The sequence below is a fragment of the Prunus dulcis genome, chromosome 1 (genome assembly GCF_902201215.1).
Source record: "Prunus dulcis chromosome 1, ALMONDv2, whole genome shotgun sequence".
Classification (NCBI taxonomy): domain Eukaryota; kingdom Viridiplantae; phylum Streptophyta; class Magnoliopsida; order Rosales; family Rosaceae; genus Prunus; species Prunus dulcis.
Window position 1 is genome coordinate 12,946,107 of NC_047650.1, and position 18,233 is coordinate 12,964,339.

Genomic DNA, 18,233 nt, shown 5'->3' on the forward strand with positions numbered 1-18,233 from the left:
CCAGAAAACCCCAGAGGCCTAATTTGAAAGGCCAAAATGTTTAAAATCAACCCATGAACTGCCACAAGTGAACTCAGATGAAATTTAGAGTAACCTGTGCAAAACACCAAAGTGAACATAATGAACCCATGATTTGTCTCTAATTTTAATGGAAGTGCGATTTCGGGGTTGCTATTGAGAAACAATGGAAGAGAAATACATGTACAGAGAGAGATCGGGAGAGAGCTGTGGGCATCGCAATGGACGAACATTGGATATCAGTCATACTAACAACAACAGCCTTTTGTGTAAATGGGAAAATGCATGAGGAATACCATTTTATACTGCTCATTGTATAAGACAATACATAAACCACAACTCACATTCCAGCAGCAGATTTAGAGACTTGCTTCAGAGCATTGGCAATCTCATCAGCTTTCGCTTTCCCACTTACATAGGTGACCAAGGGGCTCTCTGGAGGAACAATGTCATCTCTTAGATAGCTTCCAGATGTTCTTAGCAGCTCTTCTGAACCCTTTGCCACCACCCCTTTCATGATTATGGTCTTATGAGTCCCGGATATCATTTCTTCATAATCGGTGTCCCCACTTTCTCCAAGGAAAACATACATGTTTGCAACATTCAATCTCCAACGAACAAAAAGGTACCTAACAATCAGAAACGAAGAAACTGGTTATCAGTTTTTAACTATGTAATTAGGCCCCAGAGTCATTCCGCCATTACAAAATCTACTGAAAGCTAATAACTACTCAGGGCACCCCATTCCTCACCACTTGTGCCAAGGACCAAGGGTGGTTCGTAACTGATTCAATCAGCAGTCTTCTTTCCCTTCTTTTGAAAGAAGTCAAAAGTGACATAGATAAAGTTTTACGGTCACTCATTTTTGCAAAGGTTCCCATACAAGCAATGAACCAAATTGACACCAAATGCTATGAAAATTAAGACCGACCTCATTTCACAATTTAAGCACAGCATAAGGATCTTGTACTGTGAACAAAACAACAGAATCATTTAAAAATAATGATCTATATTAAATCATTTATGGTACCAATGTCCATACTTTAAGGCTTAAGCAAATGCAATTTCAAAGGTAAAAGACACAGTAAAACTAACCGTTAACTTATAGAGGATGTCCATGTATTCCAAGTTGTAAATATCAACAATACCTTACCTTAGTGCCTGTGCTCGAGAAGCAAGGAGAGGAACAATTTGCATTCTTGTTGAGCTCCTGGAGTACATTGGATGGCAACGCAGACCCCGCATCCTGAGTTTCTGCCTCAAATCATCAACTTTCCTTGCCTGCAGAAGCATACATTTTGAATTCAATCCAAAATAAATAAAACCGAATAATTTCTAAATTGCCAACACTCTAAATTTATTTAGAAAGTTCATCTACCTTACTAGGATCCTTTATTAAGTATGAGATGCAATGAGCGTTGCTTGATTTCAAATCTTCCTGAATGTGGCTGGAAGCCGCAGAATTTCGATCACCATCAGGGGCATTCAACAGCTTCCAAATGGTTTTCTTTAAACCTTCACAACCCCAACGGTAGTCAATATGTGATGCATAATCTGGATCAGGGAAAAGTCTTCCATCTTCTTCTGTATAAGTACCAGGGTAGTAAACTTCACTTCCACTGCTACAAACCAACGCATCAAACTCATTTGCCTGTATCTTCCCCGATGCCAAAAACTCTACTGTTTCTGACATTGGCATAGCCGTTAATAGAGCAAACCCTGTGACTCTAGCACTTTGAGAGTCTAATCTGACAGCCTTAAATATTTCTTGAACTACCTGAATCATCTGCTTTTCAGGAGATCCGGAACTGTCATAGCAATCAAGCGCGACAACAATCAATTTCCGTCTCCTCCTTAACATGGGATACTTACTTGCCACATTATCCAGCAGCTTATTTCCACCTCCTTCATCTTTTGGACCAGACTCTGGTTTCTTCATCTTGCTTAGGACACGTTTCACTTGATCTTGCACCTCGTGATCACCAGCAGCTGCAGTCACATCAAGAGATTCATTCAATGAAGATTTATCCCCATCAACTGAGAGCCTAAGAGACATATCTTGTACATCCTTAAGGGAGTCATTGAGAGACCCTTCAGCAGCCATTTCATCCCCTGGGGTGTCAGTCTGCCATTGGGGATGCCTCATGCGGCAGGCTGCTACCCTAGTCAAGTAAGTCCGGCAGTGTTCAGGCCATGAGTAGAGGTGTATGTTCTTCCAACCGTTCTTTCTGCATTCACCCCACAAATTCTTCTCTGATAACAACTTAAGCAGTGCACCAGCAATTGATTGCTGATCATGAGGGTCCACAAGCAAGCCGTTATTTAGCGCCTGAAATTCACAAAGTGAAATAAGAAAAGTAACTTGGTCAACATAATTGAAATCACTGTCTTCTTTCTCTTAGCTTGCATCAATTGAATTTCCGATTAGAACAAAGTAGACAATTAAAAACTATAACAACTATCTGAAAGAATTCTGAAATGTCTCTGTTGTCCCTTCTCTTCCTTCTAGGTGAAGGGGCATAGGAGATGTTCACTTCATAACATCTCAAATGCAGCACAAATGTTAAATAAAAAATGTTATACCCGATGTATGTCAACCGGTCCACCATTTTTTGTAGCCACCATTGGAAGCCCGTGTGCTGCTGCCTAAATCATATAAAAAAAATGTATTAAACCGCAGAAGTCTCATTTTCTGGAGAAAGTATAGATCACTTTTAAAAGACAGTATGCAGTAAAAACTAACCTCAATCAAGGTTAGCCCAAAAGGCTCCACTAATGCTGGATTTATGAAAACTCCCTGCCATAATCTAACCCTTTAGCACAGAATATTTGTTAAAACTATATTGCTATCTAGAAATTGTGAAAAACAAACCAACCTTTGTTTTTGCAGCAAGCCGATATATATCTGGAACATCTGATTGCTTGTGATGCTTTGGATAGGCCACTTGCCCATAAAGGTCATACTTATCAATCAGTTTCAACACTGTGGTAAGCACACTAGCATTTCCAGCAGACATCTCATCTATATAGTCCCTATTCCCCATTATCAGCGTCTGTTCAAAGCATATTAGTAAGTTGTCCGAATTTTAAATTGCATTGCTTAATGGTAAATTGAGTTATTGGGCAAATCCACTTACAAGATTAGCTAGGTCTCTCAGAGGACGGCATTCTCCAAAGGCTTTCAAAAGAGTGGTTAAGTTCTTCTTTGGATCTGGTCTTGACAATGCCAAGATCATTGGCTTGTGAGGATTTGTAAGGAACCGCATCAGCTGCCAAAGGATTTTGAATATGAGGCAACAACAGGATTAAAGTTTAAATGCACGATTATATGATGAGGAAAAGGCACTCACTTCTGACCATATTGTTGGAAGTGCTTTTGGGGAAGACCCATCGGTACCACCAGTAAGTTGAGTAAGTTCCCCATCAACCTCAGGAGCATCTTCTTGGACCACAACATTACTGAAGTCCATGCCCGGAGGTATAACCTACATAGGGAATGTACTTAGTTAGAAAAAGAAACAATCGCATTGCCATATGTCATGTTCATCTTCATTTTCATAGATAATTCAAAATCATGAAATTAGTTTTCAATCCTCAAGTTTCTTCTTGTAGTCAAAATGGGATTGGAAGTACATTCTGGATCTGGAGTCATTCTTCCTTTTCTAGTTATCCATAATATAAAAGGACCAAGATCAGGAAACAAAAATTAAAACAAAATCATTTACACATATTCTTTCTTCCTTTTTCTAATTTATCAACACCCTAAACATCCTCGATAAGGCAGTGCTAGATATAATAAAAAAGAAAAAAGCAAAACAAAGAAAATCATGAGGAATAAAGCCACTGGCTTACCACCATCCTCGGCATGTAACGGCCATGGCAATTTACTCCTCGCCTAGCACGAGCACGCAACACTTTCTCAAGCTTGACATCAAATCCATCATAAAGTCCCCATTGCTCGTCGATCTCTTGTTTTGTACTTGTAATAACAACTTCTGCAGCATCAAGGGAAAGCTCTTCTGCTTCTATCCTCCTCATAATCTTATATGTTGAATTGATGTCCTCCTTTGATTGGCGTCCCTGCTTAAGAAGCTGTTCTAGCTTGTTTCTTCCAAGTGAGTGTCCTGTTAGAACCATTGGGACATTCAAAGCACCAGAAAGAAGAGCAGCACTATCCCCTGCATCTGCATAGTGGCCATGAATTACATATGGCCAAACAGGCTGGCCTTTACCAATCTGTTCACCCAAAACTTTGGACATGTTAAGAATGTGAGCTAGAGCACCATCTACAAATTCTTGAATATATGGCCAGAGTAATTCTTTGCTGAGATATTGATCACGTGGACCAAATGGGATTCTAATAATATATGCTCCACTGCTTTCTCCTAGATCACCATCACCATCTTCAGGACCTGCAGTTAGCATCTCTGCTGGTTCACCATAACTCCAATCAACCTCAGGAGATGACACTTGGCGAGTAAAGAGATCTACCCTATAAACCCCAGGCATCCTTGCAAGAGCTCGAGAAAGCTCTACCACATATTTGACCTGATATTGTTGTCATAAAGCCAAACACAGATTCAAATGCAAGTAACAGGAAAAAAAATTTATCTTTATTTCCATATACTCAGAGAAATGCTATGGCCATCAGATACCTGTCCACCTGTATCAGAGTCTCGACCGAGCTCCATGTTTTCTCCCCGGACCAAACCATGCAAACTGTTGATCAAGAAAAGTAATTTATTGATTAACTGCTCAAGTGTAAATTTTTTTAACTGAAAACTAGCCTGGTCTGCATTAAGAAACCAGAAACTCTAACATGATGACATGCAACGTATATATTTATACCTGATAAGAACAATATATAGCTTCTTTTCCTTTTTATCATCTGACCACACTTCCAAGTTAGAAATGTTACGCTGGAACTTCTTCCTTGGAGTATCAGATGGCAGCATCTCCCCCAAACCATCCCCCTTCTCTCCTTCTGACAAATCTTCTGACATGTCTTCAGTTGCATCCCTACGTCCTTGTTCCCGCTCCCATCTGCGGTTTGCCAACCGTTGATGTTCCTCGATCTCCAACTAACAAGAGTCATGCGAGTGTAGTGTATTAGCCAAGCTATCATCTTCTCCAAAACTAAAGTAAACAAAAACTAGAGGGGAAAATGTGTCCCGTTGACGATCTTGGGCAGATAGCCATCAACCATGGGGAAAAGGCGAATTGGCCTCTCTCTTTGAAGATTATTTCAGAAAGTTCAGACAGAACTAGTTCAAAAACATGGTTCGGCCTAAAATTTAGTGCTATAGTAACAGGATAAGCATACAGTACAAGTATTCTAACACTAGGACAGATTTACAAACTTCCATGTACAAGTATGAATGTTTGCCTCAAACTTCAAGATATTGAATTAATAAATCAACTTAGCTTAAAAAAGAAATTACTAATTATTTATTTCCAAATCTTAGCAAAACAGGGGAGAAACACTAATCAAACAATTGACATTGCTGTAAAAACATGATCTCCACAAAGAATTAACCATTTATAAAGTTAAAAAGCCCAAGTTACTCACACACACAAACACACGAAGAGGAGGAAAAGGATTAATAATAAGAACCTGTTTCTTCATACGGGTAAGATGCCAAATGCGCCAGCACATGTTCTCAAGCCTGGAGCCGCGCTCACGTGTGTTGCGGGTAGCAACCACTTTGATCCATGTCCGGTAGAGGTCAGACTCATCGACCCCTGTCACCACCTCCTCCACAAAGTACTTGGTTGGGTTGAAATTCCCTCTGTCTCTCAGATTCTCCGGCACCGGCTTCTGCTCTTCAATGGCGGAAGACCCACTGTCCAGTATGGCCTCCAAGTACCCATTGATCCACTCATTTCCAGCCATTTTCTACAAACCCCACTTTTTTTTATATTATTAATTTCTCCACTTTCTACCAAGAAAAGAGCTGTGGCTTCCCTGTAATCTTAACAAGACCACACATAACATGCAATGATATGTAATGTGATGGTTTTAATTTGCAATTTCAATGTCCCAAAGGATTTTCATTGGAGAAGAAAATATGGGTTTTAATTAACAAAGCTAGAGAAGTGATCAACGACCCAAAAACCATGACATGCAGAGCAGATATTCTTATTGGGTTTTGTGTTTGGCTATTTTCTCAGACTTTCTCTGTCATTTTCTCGGGAAAGAGAGTGAATATTTTGTGTGTGAAATTAACTGAGCAGCAGAAGAGCTTATTGGGAATTGGAATTTGAAATTTGTTTGTGCGGTGAAGAGGAAGTTAAGTTGAGTATGGAGACCGAGTAGTGAGAAGAACTAGGTGAATGAGTGGGAATAGAGACGGAGATGGGTGCGGAGAGAGAAACACATGGCATTGGAACGGTGGGTCCGAAATGAAGACACGTGTCGAGAGGATCTTGAGAGTCACGAGAGGGTGCGTCCCACACGTGTCCCGTGATGGTGGGTAAATCACTCCTTTCAAGATCGTCCGCTTCCCAATGCGAGATGGCCGCATTTGCTTTTCTTCTCCCGAGAGATTTGGAAGCAACCAACTGCCATCGCTGCTTTCCTCTACGAATGTTTTTTTTTTTTTTTTTCCTGGTTGTATTGCAATTTCCAATAACATTTTCTTTTCTTCTTCTGTTTTTGCTACATGTTGTTTCTACACGGAATTTTTTAATCCATGCCATTCCTTAGACAATTAAGAAATAGAAAATTACAAAGGGCAACCCTAATGTTTAAAACAACTTCAGTAAACAAGGATGATTATGGCTATAGAAATATAGTTTCGTAACAAGATTTTGAAATATATATAACAAAGTTTTTATATATTCTTGATAGGCGGTGAGTTTATAGTTCGAGTTGTTAGAAGTCTTTGCCCTTATACATGTGATCTTTTGTTTGACCTCCTAACACGCAATATCACTTCTAAAAGAGTTAATATTTTCAATAGTAGTATATTTCATTAATTATGTAACAATTAATGAAATGGTGATTTTTGTTGTTGTTGTCATATCGTAATGCTGCTATTAATTTATAATATGAACGAACGACATAATTGATATGTCATATATAATATTAATAAATAGATACGCAAATTATAAAATAAGTAGATTTGTATAACACCACATGTGCAGTATGATTGTGATTCCAAAAATTCACTTTAAAAAGTCACAATAACTCAACCCATTTATATCTTTGTTGACAGGACCCGACCCAATTTCCTCTTTGGAATTCGAGCCAAGCCCTGTGCGTGTCCGACACCTGGCAAATGTCGGGCACAATAACCTCTTTACCCTTCCTGCTAATAAATACGGTTAAAACTTTCTCTGGACTCCTGCCGAAATTTCGGCAGAGTCTCCCCTGTAATTTAACTAAACCCAAATTTTTCCACCTGTCAAACAAACTGATAAATCCACACCAACTGCCAGAATAGGGTAACTAAATATTCACCAGTTCTGGTTATCTAATCCAACCAGATATCAGAGCAGTTACTAAATTATTTACAAGACTTTAAGTATTTTACAACCAATCCTACATCTTGTAAGTCGCGTGGAAGCTAGGAGAAGGCCTGGTGGTGGATTCCTATGCACATCTACTGCCTGGGGGCGCAAAACATTTGAAAATGTGAGTGGACCAAAATAGAGTTCTAGAAAACAGTATATGAACATAATAACCCCACTGTAAAAACTGTTATATAAGAACTAGGTTTTTCCTGAACATTATATTCATATTAAACTCAAAGCTTTCACATATTAAGATACGTATATGCAAATCATGTTCAAGATCAATGAAACTCGCATATAATCACTGTAATCAATTAAAAACTACCACCTGGGTGTACCCCTGTAAATCCGTCAATTCCTCTGTAAATCCGTCAATTCCTCTGTAAATCCGTCAATTCCCCTGGCAGGTCTCGGCGACACAAAGTGTATCCGAGCCGCAATCCTGGCAGGATTCAGGAGACCGTAGTCAGCCTGATCCGCAATTCCTGGCAGGATTCAGGATACCGTAGTCAGCCTGATCCGCAATCCTGGCACTCACGGTTCGGGCGTCCCCAAAACTCATGAGGCAAATGTCAAGTGCACTGACGTAACAGAAAGTAAACTGGATGTCTGTAGACATCATCATATCCGAAGGCAACATAAACCGAAGGCAACCTGGATGTCCGTAGACATCGTCTTATTTGACGGCAACCTGTTTCTGTAACTGAGTACCCACAGTGGTTTAAGAACATATAAACTGCTGAGAAAATGTAATATAAAAATAATAATATTTCTGAAAGATCTTATGAATAACTGAATCTTAATATTTATGAAAGATCTGATGAATAACTGAATCTTTAATCAATCTATAACTGTGCTGCCCTTTTTATCTGATAGAAAACTCAAACTCTACTTTCTATAATTCATGGTGGTCTCAATTAATTATCTTGGATAAAATCTGATATCCTCTGTATTCTGATAAATCTGAACTAAGCTGCTATTTCTGAATCATAAATCTCAGAGTCTGCTGTCCATATAACTTTAGCAAAATCAGCTAAGCAATGTATAGAAGAGATCTTTAAATTCATAGAAATATATCACACTGAATAAAACTGATTCAGACAAATCATTTAGAAAAGAAAGGTCCACTCACTGCTGGTCCGAGCTAGCTGGACCTCTTGAAGGTCCCTCCTGGGGTTCAGTTTGGCCTCTGATGCCTGATTAACCATGAATATTTAATTAATAAACTGCTCAATAAAAACCTTAAATTAAATACCCTGACCCCCGGCTCCTAGAAATGCGTGCACTCATTTTAAAGTCAACCCTATGCCCACTGTAACATTTTAGATTATTAGAACGGCCTTAAAAGACCGGAAACCTTACAAAGTGATAAACTGCTAGACCGGCTGATCCGGAACCCCTTGGGGTCCACGATCTCCGATGGCCGATCTGGGATTCTCTAGAGGTTCCTTACTGAGAAATACCTATGTCCTGCGAGTTTGGTCCGAAATGGACGGTCGGATTGGCTAAAATCGCACTATCGCTTAAATTCCAAACCCTAGCCCCAGGGTTCGCGATTTCGGAGTATCCGGGACTCCGATTCGCAATCCGTCGAATCCTACACGATCCTGAAACAATGTAGAACAACATATCCAAAATTAAGTGCGATCTAACGGCTCGACGACACTGCACCCGGGAATCGCAGAATATGGAAAATCCGTTCGGGGCTCAAACGGACTCCGAATTGAGATCCGCGAAATCCTATGCGCTCGTGACGACCCGAGGATCTCAAAACTGCCCAGAGTTACTTCACCACCTAGCATTAATATTATAAATAAACCCTACACAATTGAATTCCTATAAACAAACCCAAAAAAAACCCAAAAAATGATAGCTAGCCTTATAGAATTTAATATTGATTATTAAATTACTTTGATGCCCTATTGAGTGCTTTGGGTATTTTTATGAGATTTTGGGGTTGGGCTTGTTTTAAGAAATTGATGGCAGTTTTGTAATTTATAAGAAGTTAAAAGTTTTTTTGTTATGTTGTAAATGAGTTTTTGGTGTGTTTCTAAAGTCCATTTTATATAGGGTATTTTTATAATTTGGGCCCCCATATTGGGTATAATAGTGAATCTCCCATTATTTTATTCTTGTCTCTGTGTATGGATTTAAATTGTGCCCTTTGCTTTGGGATTTTAAAGATCATATATTTTCATGTCGAGCAAATTTTAGTAAATTCTTCATGATAAATTTAAATAATAGAGAATGAGCGCCAAATTAATATCCAAGTCTTTAGTACATTTTGTACATATGCGTGTTATAATATGAGTAGATGACAAAGTTTATTTTTTTCCATTTTAGAGAATAGTATCAATAAATATAACTCAATGTAATAGGTGGCCGACCTACTGTAGTATTCTATAAATTTTTCGTTAGTAGTGGGCAGCTGTTCGTTTCTGAAAAATTTACCTTGTTATTAGAGTGGGTGGATTGATTGAATATGAATTACTGAACTTTTACGTACCCTTATTTAATATGCGATATTCATGTGTTGTCCTTCTCTTTCAAATTTAAAACAAAAATTGGAATATTAAGTTGCCAAATCAGATTGAATATCTTGAATATAAAAGAATAAAAGGAAATAACGTCTGCATGTTTCAACTTTCTCATGTACAAATTAGAAAGAAAATAAATATGCTTGAAATGGTAAAAGGAATCAGTGTCGTTTGATAGGTATACGTGGAAGCCTTGCTTGGACCACTTGTTCAATGCATGCCACGCATTGCTGTATGAATTTCATGAACTGTCCAAATTGCAAATATTCTCGTACATCGCATGTGCACTGCAAATAAAATATATTTAGGTTAAAAGAGACATTGTCGCTTTCGTTTGCTTGCTTTTGAGGTTGACACACTAGAGCAAATTATTTGATCAATTGCAACACTTTGGAAGAAATGATTTTTGTGCACATTTGGGTCACATCATTTCATGCTCTTATATACAATGCTCAGTATATTCTTCCCCCCCTTCTATTTTTCGTTTTCAATATTCATTTTATATAACTTAGTATTGTTTATGTAATAATATTTCCTCGAAGATATTGTTGCTTGTATGTAATTATAATGCATGGCATTTTCTTACGTAATGATAATAAAGATATGAAATTGAGATACATAATGCGGGAAAAAAAAAAAAAAAAGAGATGACAATATGATCGAATTTGCAGACAAAAGATCAGAATTTCTGTTTTGGCTGAGAAGGGAAGCGGAACAAGTGTGACTAGAGAGAGATAAAAAATATTGGACCTTGTGTTAAGTTGTAACACCGTAAAGATAATTGACTTATGATGATGCGGTTGAAGCGCAAAGTAAACTTATTTACACCAGAAATATCATTAATGGTGGTATCTCAAGTCAATCATGCATTTATCTGACAAAATAAAAACAAATTACTGTATGATTGGAATACCCCGCAATGATATCCCTATGACATGGATTGGGCGTTCAATGCAAATCCAGTAGTGCAAGAGGCTTCAGGTCCCAAAAACCAATTGCAACAAACAAAACCTTGTTGGCCACAATCATAATTTTCTTAGCACATTGTTATGCTCTACGTCATGCAAAACTAATTAGGTACTGATAATGTATACGCAAGAAAGAACCAACATGCAAAACCCAACTGCAACACACAACGCATATAGGGAAAACACCAAAGAGCTTCTCGTCACCCCAAATAGAAAAAAATAATATTATCTCTAACATGACCAGTCAAGACAGATGGTTCCTCATGCAAAACTCCACGTGGCAAATTTGTGGTGGTGGCCTTCAGTTCAGCTGGTGAAAGCTCAACATGCAATTCCCTTCACTTATAAAACGAACGCAAAACTCAAATGCAAAACACACACACACACACAAGACAAGCATAGAAAAATGGGGAAGTCGGCGCAATTAGCGGAGGTACTAGGGACCCTAGAAGGCTTCACAGTCAAAGAGAATTGGGACAGGTTCTTTACCATCCGAGGCAGCGACAATGCATTCGAGTGGTACGAGGACTGGTCTGAGCTCCAAGCCCCACTGCTCTCCCACCTCCCAAATCCAACCACTCCGAATACTCGTGCCGGGTTGTGGGACTTCCCACCTCTCCGAGCACCTCTATGACGTCGGGTTTAGGCCATCACCAACATTGACTTGTCTGAGATTGCCATTTCCGATATGTTATGCCGCAATGCGTGCCAACGCCCTGGCATGAAATGGCAAGTCATGGACATTACCACCATGCAGGTATACGTAATTACTTCAATTGACTCGGAATGTAAAAGAAGAACGAGTCACTATAAGAGACTTGTAACTCAACTGATTAAGAACAACTGACTTTGTTAGCTTCTCATTCAAATTTGTCGATAATTAGAACAGCTTCACCCTAGCCTTGTATATATATTTTAAAGGAGCAAGTCAGTGCATGCATGCAAAATAATTAATATTGATTAACCGCTTATGTATAATTTAATTTAATTACAGTTTGAGGATGAGAACTTCGACGTTGTTGTGGATAAAGGTAGATTAGATGCTCTAATGGAGCCCGAGTTTGGCCCATAGATGGGCAATCAATATCTAGCAGAGGTATATCTCTTCGACTTTGTGATTTAGAACATTATACTTGTATATATTTATGAGGCATTTAGATTTTAGGTTAAATAATATCCTTTTTGTACATGTATTAATTTAAAATACGTGTACAATTGCAGAACAAATAAATTCACAATAGCAAATGGTACAAAGGTAGGAAATTTAGTTTGGGTCACTGAAACGTCTTCAAATTCGGAAAAACAGTAGGCTTTTTTGTTCTAGACTAGGGATCTAAAGTGAGTTTATCTTTCGAATTGAGGGATTTTGTGTGGCCTATTGTGCATTGGCATTCAATAGATCAGATGCCTACTGCAATATTGCATCAGATTACAACATCATCATCATCAACACTACTTATGGAAATTAGGTAATAATGATTTTTAAAGTAAGGGTAGATTCAGATATTAATTAAGTTTGAGACTAATTAAAATACAATGATAATTAAACCCATGTTATGATATAGTGACATGTTAACAATTAGCATAATAATGATATGATGGTTATGCATGAATTATCATCACATCATTGCATCGGTGAATGTTGTCTAAAAATGCGACTTTTTTTATTTTTATTTTTATTTTTTGACTATAAGCGATGGTCTAAACTAGACTCTAGCATTTTCTTTGGTGTTCTTTTACTATATTAGGGCACCGCATAGTGTTAAGAGTTCACATTCATATCACAACGTGTGTTTTATTTATTACACATACCTTAATAAAATCTAAACCGATTATTTTGATGTGTGAATTAATAACATCATATGAATCATGTTATCGTCACCTCAAGAATGTGAGCAATTGCCCCCGTCACAAACCCCGTGCCACATTTTCAAGAACGATTGTTGGAACACGTGGCACGTGTTGAGGCGATAATGAATTTCTCATAAGCTTTGGTTTGTAGTTGCAGGCTTGTAGACTCCAGCTTGAAGCTCTTGAAAATGAGAATCGAATTCGTAGTGAATACTGCTAAAATATGAAAATTATGAGAGAATATTTGTTTGTGGGAATTTTCTGTGTATTCTTCTCCTTGTATGAGGTCATATTTATAATACAACGAAACCTGAATGGGCAAGTAAATAATAAATTCCTAAATCTATTTGCAGTAGGAAATCAGGAATTAAAGTAAATCAATTACAATTATAATAGGAATTCTTGGTGTGTAAGGAAAGTAAGTCAATATCCACAAGTCACGCCAACACTCCCCCTCACGTTGGTGCATAGATGTCGCCAATGCCCAACTGATCTAGTGAATTGTGGAATGCTTTACTGGAAATCGCCTTTGTCAAAATATCCGCCAATTGATCCTCGGATTTCACAAAAGAAAACTGAAACACTTTAGCCTCAAGCTTTTGTTTGATGAAGTGTCGATCCACCTCAACATGTTTAGTACGATCATGCTGAACCGGATTCTGTGCAATGGCTATAGCAGCCTTGTTGTCACAAAAGAGATTCATTGTGGATGTAGGTTTATACCCAAGTTCAGTAAGCAACTTTCTTAACCAAAGAAGTTCACAAATCCCTTTAGTCATGCCTCTGAACTCGGCTTCTGCACTGGATAAAGCTACTACATTCTGTTTCTTGCTTCTCCATGTCACCAAATTACCTCCCACGAATGTGAAGTAACATGATGTGAATTTTCTATCTGTTACATTACCTGCCCAATCTGCATCTGAATAACCATCAATATTTAGATGACCATGCTTTGAGAACATAAGTCTTTTTCTAGGTGCAGACTTCAAATATCTAAGTATCCGAAGAACTGCATTCATATGGTCTTCACTTGGAGAGTGCATAAATTGATTGACAACGCTCACCGCATAAGCAATGTCTGGTCAAGTATGTGACAAATAGATCAATCTTCCCACTAACCTTTGGTATCTTTCTTTGTTAGTTGGAACTTGATCCAGATATTCTCCAAGATGATGATTCTGAACAATTGGAGTGTCCGCAAGTTTACAATCTAGCATTCTTGTGTGTCAACAAGTCTAAGACATATTTCATTTGAGAAAGAAATAGGCCTTGCTGCGATCGAGCCACCTCAATTTCCAAGAAATACTTGAGTCCACCTAGATCCTTCATCTCAAACTCCGTAGCCAGATAGTCTTGTAGCTGTGATATTTCCTGTTTATCATTCCCAGTAATAATCATATCATCAACATAGATTATTAATGTTGTTACCTTCCCTTTTCGATGTTTCAAGAACAGAGTATGATCTGAGTTGCACTGTTTGAAACCATTGTTCTTCATTGCCATGGTGAACCGTCCAAACCATGCACGTGGTGACTTTCAATCCATACAATGCTTTTCGTAACCTGCAAACTGTTCCAGTCTGAGTAGTATTATATCCAGGAGGAATGTCCATGTACACCTCCTCCGTGAGTTCGCCATGTAGAAAAGCATTCTTTACATCAAACTGGTGTAGTGGCCAATCCAAATTAGTTGCAAGGGACAATAAGACTCTGACGGTGTTTAACTTTGCAACTGGAGCAAAGGTTTCTTCATAGTCTATACCATAGGTCTGTGTGTACCCTTTTGCCACAAGTCTTGCCTTGTATCGCTCGATAGATCCATCTGCATTGTGTTTTATAGTAAACACCCATCTACATCCGATAGTCTTTTTTCCTCGGGGTATAGTCTCCAATGTCCAAGTCTGATTTTTCTCAAGGGCTTTCATCTCCTCTTTTATAGCTTGGACCCACTTGGGATCTTTCAATGCTTCAGAGACCTTGGTTGGAATATGGATAGCAGACAACTGATGCACAAAAGCCTTGAGTGGTTCAGACAGCTTCTCAGTGGATACATAATTTGCAATTGGATACTTGGATGTCTTGCCAATATCAGGTGAATAACGGTCTGGTGGCTTCCCACGATTTTGCCTGAAAGGTAATTGATATCCAATAGTTTTATCATCTAAATGCACAAGTCTAGTAGGAGTAGTTACCTCAAGGATATACTCAGAAGATTGGTCTGTTGGTACTGTTGAGTTAGAGAGGGGGTCTTCATCTTGTTGTTCTGTATTGTCTGTAGGTGTGAGACTCGGATCAGAAATATCTTCGCATGCTAAAATATGAAAACTATGAGAGAATATTTATTTGTGGGAATTTTCTGTGTATTCTTCTCCTTGTATGAGGTCATATTTATAATACAACGAAACCTGAATGAGCAAGTAAATAATAAATTCCTAAATCTATTTGCAGTAGGAAATCAGAAATTAAAGTAAATCAATTACAATTATAATAGGAATTCTTGGTGTGTAAGGAAAGTAAGTCAATATCCACAAGTCACGCCAACAAATACTCCTCCACCAGTACTGGTTCTGGTATATATCACTGTAATCTCCTCCTGAAGATCTGCAAAGTTGGAACTAGATCTATATTTGCTAAAAGAGAACAATAAGTTGGCGCGGTTGGGACTTCAGATAAGGTGGAACTCATGGGATATATGATCGATGTATCTCTTTCTTTTATTTTGTGTTCGTGTGTTTGTTTTCGTATGAAACTCAAAGGATATAACGCCAATGGGTTAGAACCAATGGTTTGTATGTCTTTAGTTGAAAGCCCAAAATTTAGAGACAAAAAGAGTCCATTCCCACTATAAATATGCAAAGCGCAACGTGCAATGCAACCCCACGGTGGCAAAGTTGATGGTGCTGGTGGCAAAAGCTGGTTAAATCCCAGCATGCAACAAATAAACAACATTTGGTTTGGCTTTCAAACACGCACAACAACAACTGTACCACATTGATTGAACAATTTCCATAGACAAGACACATGGTAAGTACATCATGCAAAACCAGGGCACTTGTATGCATGACGTAAAGGCAATACACATGCAAAACCCCACGTAGCAAATGCATGCAACAACTGTTTATCTTACCAACACCTGGTTTGGTTTTCAAATGCCCTTTCGCTTATAAAAGGGACCAAAAGCTCAAATGCAACAGACAGACAGAGAAAGAAATTAAAAAAAGCAAAATGCCAAAGCTGGAGCAATTAGAGGACATATTGGGAACACTAGAAGGCTTCACAGTGAAAGAGAACTGGGACAGGTTCTTCACCATTCGAGGCAGTGACAACGAATTCGAGTGGTACGCTGAGTGGGCCGACCTCAGAGGTCCACTCCTCGCCCACCTCTCGAAGCTCCAGTCCCAAACCCTACCGCTGCAAATACTCGTTCCGGGTTGCGGCGTTTCCAACCTCTCTGGTCACCTCTACGACGCTGGGTTTAAGGCCATCACGAACATTGACTTCTCTGAGATTGCCGTGTCCGATATGCTGCAACGCAATGCATGCCAACGCCCTGGTATGAAATGGCAAGTCATGGACATGACCACCATGCAGGTAATAAAATTAATTACCTATTCACAACTTGATGAAATTTTTGTATTGTTAGTCCGGTTGATCAAGAGAATGTGCTGATCTTTAGTAATTTAGAATATCGATTGTAAAAAAAAAAAAAAAAAAAAAAAAAAAAAAAGACCGCTACATGTTGACTTTATATTTGCAGTTTGAAGATGAGAGCTTTGACGTTGTGGTTGACAAAGGTGGATTGGACGCCTTGATAGAGCCCGAGTTTGGCCTTAAGAAGGGGAATCAATATTTATCAGAGGTATCGTGGACTTGATTAATTTGCATGATGTTTCAGTCACACCCTCCTTATATTTTAATTTCCACAACCTGCAAACTGTTGGACCAATGTGAATTTGGCACTTCTCAAATTCTAGAGGAATTTTCGAGTGTCAAAACCACATTGGTTTTATTGAGGAGCTCTTCGCTCCTCAATTTTAAGTAGCCAGATTTTTTTCTTTTTAATCGGTACTCGCTGTTTTAGTACTTGGCTAATTTCTCATAAAGTAGTAATTTTGTATTTCCAGGTAAATAGAGTTTTAAAATCGGGAGGAAAATTTGTTTGCTTTACATGGGGTTTCTGCGATGTTTTGGGTACGATAGTCTCTTTTTTATTTTATCAAAGAACAATTTCATTAGATAATCAATCTTTAGTTGCCGGCATAGATTCTAACTAATCCCTTCTTTGTTATGAAATTACTCAAATTATTACCACTAAATTAGGGAATTTGTGGAATTTTTTATACCAAGGTGATAATTGATTGTCAGATGATTGTTTTTGTTCCTACGTTCAATAAACATATATCTTCAGGTTTGCTCTTCTCCAACTTCCGGCTTGGTTGGAAAATGGGTATTTATGCCATGCCTCTGAAACCAAACTGTACCAAACCAAATGATCTTCAGACTTTTATGGTGGTTGCTGAAAAGGAGACGCCTTCTGCATTGCATCAGATAACGTCAACATTCAAAATTTCTCATGGAAATCAGGTAAATTAATTATTTAACTAATGAGTTTTAAAACAACGGTAGTTTAGGATTTTGGGTAAAGAAATAAAAAATAATAAATTGGGGCCCTTGAAAAGGACCTGCGAGCACTTTTATTAGAGAAGTAGTACTCGAACAATATATAATGTAGTCTGGGTAAAGAAATAAAAAATAATAAATTGGGGCCCTTGAAAAGGACCCACGAGCACTTTTATTAGAGAAGTAGTACTTGATGTGTTACAATATATAATGTGGTCTACCTAGTATTTTATATGACTCATAGGCTTTTGGCTTGTATCTTAGACTTGTAGCCTCCTTGAAGCTCTTGAAAACGAGAATCGAGTTCGTAAAGAATACTCCACTGCTGGTTCTGATATGGCAGTGCTCACCTGAAGATCTGCGGATAGGTGTAAAAACTTGGCTCAAGCAGAATTCCAACAGTATAATAGTAAATAAGTTGGCATGGTTGGGTCAGTAGAATAAGGTGGATTTACCATCAATCTATCATCCGCTCCGCTCTTTGTAATGATGTAACTTTTTTTTTTTTTTTTTTTTTTTCTTACTATATTTTGTGTGTTTGTTTTTGTACTTATGAATCTCAAAATAAGACACAACCACGGTTTATAGGAACCATGGTTTGTGTCATTTTACAAGAATAATATGGCGGATATACCATCAAATTTTTTATTATTTTTTTATAATAGAAATTCTATGATTGCATTTTTTAGCGAATTAAAGGCTCGAATTAAATTTTATTATCAATG

At 38.1% G+C, this 18,233-nt stretch overlaps 2 protein-coding genes across 4 annotated transcripts; one reads left to right on the top strand and one right to left on the bottom strand.

Annotated features, from left to right (window-relative positions):
• Positions 1-132: 132 nt before the first annotated feature.
• On the bottom strand, positions 133-6,342 carry LOC117615054 (probable sucrose-phosphate synthase 3). Of its 3 annotated transcripts, none has more exons than XM_034344046.1 (12): positions 5,633-6,342; positions 4,867-5,099; positions 4,674-4,737; positions 3,871-4,566; positions 3,369-3,503; positions 3,156-3,287; positions 2,895-3,071; positions 2,762-2,815; positions 2,602-2,664; positions 1,397-2,347; positions 1,172-1,299; positions 133-647 (listed from the first exon to the last, which is right to left on the bottom strand). In XM_034344046.1, the coding sequence occupies exons 1-12, from the start codon at positions 5,909-5,911 to the stop codon at positions 359-361; spliced, it is 3,201 nt and encodes a 1,066-aa protein (XP_034199937.1). In that variant the 5' UTR covers positions 5,912-6,342; the 3' UTR covers positions 133-358. The 3 variants fall into 3 exon arrangements, with proteins under 3 accessions (XP_034199937.1, XP_034199938.1, XP_034199939.1); XM_034344048.1 differs by having other exon boundaries at positions 539-647; positions 1,167-1,299; XM_034344047.1 differs by lacking the exon at positions 2,762-2,815.
• Positions 6,343-16,100: 9,758 nt separating this feature from the next.
• Positions 16,101-17,862, top strand: LOC117614234 (eEF1A lysine and N-terminal methyltransferase-like). The gene is made up of 5 exons (XM_034342978.1): positions 16,101-16,479; positions 16,646-16,747; positions 17,013-17,079; positions 17,297-17,472; positions 17,773-17,862. The coding sequence occupies exons 1-5, from the start codon at positions 16,114-16,116 to the stop codon at positions 17,860-17,862; spliced, it is 801 nt and encodes a 266-aa protein (XP_034198869.1). The 5' UTR covers positions 16,101-16,113.
• The last annotated feature ends 371 nt before the right edge of the window (positions 17,863-18,233 follow it).